General features: G+C 39.1%; 1 protein-coding gene and 1 pseudogene across 1 annotated transcript; one reads left to right on the top strand and one right to left on the bottom strand.

Moving 5' to 3' along the window:
* Nucleotides 1-679: 679 nt before the first annotated feature.
* Nucleotides 680-1,682, top strand: LOC134601397 (olfactory receptor class A-like protein 1). Its single transcript, XM_063445910.1, has one exon. The coding sequence runs from the start codon at nucleotides 680-682 to the stop codon at nucleotides 1,637-1,639; it is 960 nt and encodes a 319-aa protein (XP_063301980.1). The 3' UTR covers nucleotides 1,640-1,682.
* A 2,534-nt stretch (nucleotides 1,683-4,216) lies between these two features.
* On the bottom strand, nucleotides 4,217-5,209 carry LOC134589494 (glyoxylate reductase/hydroxypyruvate reductase-like; annotated as a pseudogene).
* Nucleotides 5,210-5,721: the final 512 nt, after the last annotated feature.

The raw sequence follows: 5,721 nt of genomic DNA, 5'->3' as shown, positions 1-5,721 counted from the left end.
CTGACTTACAGAATGTTTCCAGTTTGGCTATTTTGGCCTTAAATTTTAAATTCACTTTTCATTTTCAGATATCCTTTAACATTTATACAATAATGTTGGCGACAAAGACATTTAGGGGAGTTGAAATCATAGCAAATATCAATGCTGGGAACTTAAAAATGTTTACCAACGCCTAGAGGGAATTTGAAATGAATTTCAAATTTAAGGCCAAAATAGCCAAACTAAAGACAGAAACAACTTGGAGAACTCTTCTAATCTGGCTATTTTGATACATATTTAAAATTTACTTTAAATTCACAGCAATTCTAACTTTAGTGTATCATCCTGATAGAATATGTATAGATACATTATACAAAAACAGGCATTAGACATTTATTTTCTGATCAAAAATAATAAAGAATGGGATAGTAACTTCAATTTAATGGATGGTACTGCAAAACTGAATATTCATATTTTATTTATTTTCAAAGTATTTTTATTGAACAATTTTTAAAATTTTGAAAAACATTAACAAAATGAACAGAAAAATAACAATGGAAAACAATAGAATAAAGAATAAAATTTATAATAAAAAAGGGGGAAGGGAACCAAACAAAATAATAATAAGGCGGTAGGGAATTTCATCCATTGTTGCATAAGATGTAATTACATAATTTTCTTTCTCTTTGCATTTTTAGGGATGGAATTAGAAACTCGGCTGATTTTCAAGGCAGTTGGTTTTTTCTCATTAATCACCATTGGAGTTCCCAGTAATGTAATCATTCTGACCATCTTTGTCCACATTAGAAGCACAGAGAAAAAATTACTGCCTTCCAATGCCATCTTGTCCATGCTTGCGTTGGTGAATCTGTTAGTCATCATCTCAAAAGGTCTTCCGCAGGCCATTCATTCCATAGGGATACGAAACATTTTCAACGATACTGAATGCAAAATATTTTCTTTTATGTATAGAATCTGCCGGGGTATGACAATTTGTGTCACAAGCTTGCTGAGCTGCAATCAATGTATCATACTAGCCCCACCATCAAAAACATGGCTTTCTTTCAAGCAAAAGATCCCACGCAACTTACCATGGATAATGCTATTTCTGTGGTGTATCAATATAGCAATTTACCCATCATGCTTGTTACATGTCCGTGCCATAGGTAATTACACCACTTCTAAGTACACATTGCATTTAGAGTTCTGCAACCATGATTTTATGACTTTTGAATCCTATGTTGCTAATGGAATTGCTATAGCCCTTCGTGATTTCTTTTTTGTAGGTTCCATGACCCTGGCCAGTTGCTACATTGTCTTCACATTACATAGACATGGAAAACAAGTCCAGGGTATGCGCAGTTCTGACAAAAACCCAGGGAAGAGTGTTGAATACAAGGCTTCCCAAGCCGTAGTGCTTCTGGTCACCATTTATGTGGCACTCTTTGGACTAGATAGTTGTATTTGGATTTATACCTTAACAGTCTCGAGAGTATCTCCTGCTATTTCGGATGCCCGTGTTTTCTTTGGTACCCTGTATGCTGCCCTCAGTCCCATAGTAATCATAAAGACTAACAAGAAAATCAAGACAGTGTTAGTGTGTGGAACCACAAATAGGATCCAGGCTACAGATTCAACCATGACAGATACTACAGATTAACTGTAGCTCTATGGGGCTTGCATAGAAATATTAAATATAGGTTGAAATTTGAAAAGTGCGGTAATCACCACCGAGAGGCTATAGGAGTGTTTCTGCTGGTTTTACCTCTTTTGAAATGTACTCAGATTTGCTCCCTTTGTTGTATTTGAAGTTCTTCTGTTGGAATTTGTAGATTAAATCAACTGTATGGGTTAATGCTGCAGTTTTGTTTAAAAATGCAATGAACAATTGTAACAGTAGCTGACAGAATAATGAGAACAGATACATGTTCTTGTTCAATAAAAATAAAAAAAAACGTTATAAAAATGATTGATTCTTGATTTTTGTGTATACTATTTATATAATACAATAAATATTTCTAGAGTAAATCTTTTGAGCATTTGCTTTAATCTTTAATGTTCTTGACACTATGGCCCTGATGTAATATTTTGGGATACGTTTTTTTTTTATATTTAATATTTTAGATATACTTTTAACCCCTTAGTAACCAGACCATTTTTCAATTTCTTACCGTTAAATACCAAGGCTGTTTTTACATTTCTGCGGTGTTTGTGTTTAGCTGTAATTTTCCTATTACTCATTTACTGTACCCACACAAATTATTTACCATTTGTCTCACAATTAAATGGTCTTTCTAAAGATACCGTTATTTTCATCATATCATTTAATTTACTATAATAAAAATTATAAAATATGATGAAAAATGTAGCATTCCTAAGTATAGCTATAGTGTTCCTTTAAGCTATTTGTCTGTGTTTATATAGGTAGATGATACATTAGTGCCGGTCCGGAGTGTTGTGTCTGCTTCCTGCTTCCATTCAGTGTCGCGTGTGTCTCCCGAAAGTGACGTGACACATACCTACTTCCGGACAGTTTACTCTAGCATCTACACTTCTGAAGAAGCCCACACCAGGGCAAAATGTGTTAAGTGAGGACTGGCACACTTTGCCACTTTATTACAAGTTTGTTTTAATTCTATATTTGTTTTTTTAATAATAAAGTTCATTGCCAAAATTACCTTTATTTATATTATTCAATTGAAATCCTACTGCTGCTCTATTGCTTCTGCTTCCTGCACATCCCAGGTGGGGATTGTACCACCTTAAGTGCATACCACCAGAGCAAGTTATTGATCTTAAAGCTATAAGTAGGTCCTTCTTTATACTTCATATTATTTACAAAATACTGTGCCATTGGTTCTTTTTTTTCTTCACTACTTCTCTTACATATCCAACCAATGAGAATTGGATGACCAGTACTAGAAACTTCTACATATCCGGAGACGGGGATTGTACCATCCATGTGCTAAACAGCAGAGCTCTTAGCAGCTCAAGAAAGTGTGAGTTACCATTTTATTGGGATACAAATTGTTTAAATATTTACCTGACATACTGTGCTATCACCTGTTCCTATCTAATTTTTTTGAGGTCATCATAAAACCATACATTAGTGGAACTCATATAGTGTATGTATTTGCATGAATTTGTAGAATATATTTTTCCCTTTTGGCGCGGTTTCCCTAACTCTTTTTTTCACACTTCTATAACTTCGCAAGTATTGGGAATATTTGCTGGTTTACTGCTGCCTTTCACCCTAGTATTTTAGTGAGCGCCTATTCACTGCTGTTTTTGTACACTTAGTAAAACGTATTCCAATAATGATATCCTCAGTGAAAGTGCCGTTTGTGTGTAAGGTGTGATCCTTGTCAGCAGGTAGCACGGTCCTCTAGGGTACACAACAGGCACAGTCCTTTTAATTGCATACAATCCAGGCACTTTATTTGTAAATCCACACAGGAGACAGCAGTAAATGAAAACATAAATATAACAGGTTTCCCCTTTAAACAAAAACCTAGCTCGTCTGAGCACTGACTCACTTAAGGTTCCCTATCTCTCAGGGGTTAAACTAGAACAAAAACGTATCTTGGGGTTGCACCAACCTTATTGGAGAACAACACTGCACTCCAACACTCAGTCACCTTGACTTCTTTCCTTTCTGCACTCCAGTGCGCTCCGCTAGCCTGCTGCTTTCCTTCTACACTCCCAGTGCTCCAAGCCAGGCTTGACTGCTTCCTTTCTGCACTCCCAGTGCTTAGTCTCCTTGACTCTCTCACTGGAGAGAACAGTCTCTCTCCTACCTGCTTCCTGGGAGGAAGCCAGCAATCCCCCCTTTGCCTGCCTAGCGGGGAGGGGTTTATTCCCACTGCTACAGATGATTATCAAAAAAACCCTGGCCTGGATCTATGTCTCCCAGGAAAACCACTAAACTGTGGAGTGGAGCATTGGCCCACCCTTCTCTCCAAATGCTCCACCCCAGGGGCCCATAACTAAACATAGCTTTGTGTTGCTCACAACACAAATTACACATACTCCCCCTGGGGTTAAATGGCCTCTCTGCCTTCACTTTATCACAAAGGGTAAATAAGAATGGGGTGCAAAGTTGTTGGGGTTCTCACAGCAGTGAGGGAAAAACATTTGAGAATCTTTTTTTATTTTTTAAACATTTTTTAATGCCAATACGTTTAATTGGGAGCATGATGTACTGCAGAGCATCTTGGAAAATCATTTTCTAGGGATGGAAGTTTGTCCTGACAACATCCTGGCATTGTTACAGTTTTACTCCACAGGGCACTGGCTCTCTGGCTAGGCCTTTCAGTAGATTATTTATGGTGAGGACGGACATTGCGTTTCTTGCGTCGAGCGTGGCACTTCCAATATGAGGTAAAATCACACAGTTTTTCAGGCTGAGTAGGGGATCATCTGTCGGAAGAGGTTCAGGAATTGTAACATCCAGGCCAGCAGACACAAGCTGCCCACTTGTCAAGGCATCATAAAGATCTTCTTGGTTTACTGCAGGACCTTGACTTGTGTTAATGAGTATAGCTGTCTTTTTCATTCTATGAAAGAAGTCTTTAATGCAGAGCCCTTCAGTCTCAGGGGTTAGACAGCAATGCACAATGACAAAATCTGAATCCTCTGCAAGCTTCTCATTAGAGACATATTCAGCATTGATCTCCTTGGCATTTTCAGGTATGGGCTGGAAATCTGTGTATATAAGCTTTTTCACACCAAGTAGAACAAGGCGACACGCTACAGCTAATCCAATTCAGCCCAAGCTGATGATTCCTACAGTGCTATTAGAAAGGCCTACTCCACACAACCATATTGGGGACTAAGTCTTCCATCCTCCATTTTTAACCTCTTCTCAAGCTTCTGGCAGGTGGCAGCAGGTAGTCAACAGCAATGCTACAGAAAGCTCTGCTGTTGCTTCAGTCAAAACATTTGGTGTGTTGCTCATACAGATTCCTTTTAATTTCATCCACACACAAGTGGTAAAAGCCACTTTGAGGTTAGTGCCAGCAGCATCCAAGGCTTCTTTGTCAATATTGTCCGTCGAGAGACAGAGTAATCAATGAGCCCCAGCAACTCCTTTAATCGGCTCATCTCTTGGTATTTGCTCATCTGACTTCCACTGCTGGACATTATAGCAGTCAGCCTGAGACAGAAGTTTCTGGCCTTCTGGGGGTATTCTCCTGGTAACAAACACCTTCATCTGCTCTGATGCACTCATTGCTTCCACCAGTCCACTTCCACCAGTCCAGGGGAGAGGGGGGGGGGGGGAGGAGAATGGGTCAGTAGCTTTGAAAGTCTGTGACACTAGCAGTCCCAGGTTGGGATATCGACTCTTTCTCCTGCCCTAAGTCCAAGCCAGGTGTGAAGGCTGCATTTTCATGTCAGGCTTCAGGCAGTGATATGAGGCTCCAAACTTGCACAAGAGAACTCCACAGCAGACAGAATCAGGGTACCAGTTGTTTGGATATCATCTGAGGATGTAGTCCAACCATAAAATCGTGTTTTACAAGATTTGTGTGAGGAGCACATTTTAAGTACTTCTCTCTGCCATGCATGTTAGGCCCCGCCCCCCAAGAGTTGAGAATCTTATGACATTGGGGGATCAAAAGTATTGAGGTTTTCATGACAGTGGGAGCTAGATACATTAGGGTTATCAAGACAGTGGGGCATAAAGACATTGGGGAATTGCAAGACAGAAGAATATGAAGTGTTGTCATGAAAGTGGGGAAG

Source organism: Pelobates fuscus, chromosome 1 (genome assembly GCF_036172605.1).
Source record: "Pelobates fuscus isolate aPelFus1 chromosome 1, aPelFus1.pri, whole genome shotgun sequence".
Taxonomy (NCBI): Eukaryota; Metazoa; Chordata; class Amphibia; order Anura; family Pelobatidae; genus Pelobates; species Pelobates fuscus.
Note: the sequence above shows the minus strand (reverse complement) of the source record. Positions and strands in the feature narration are given on the sequence as shown.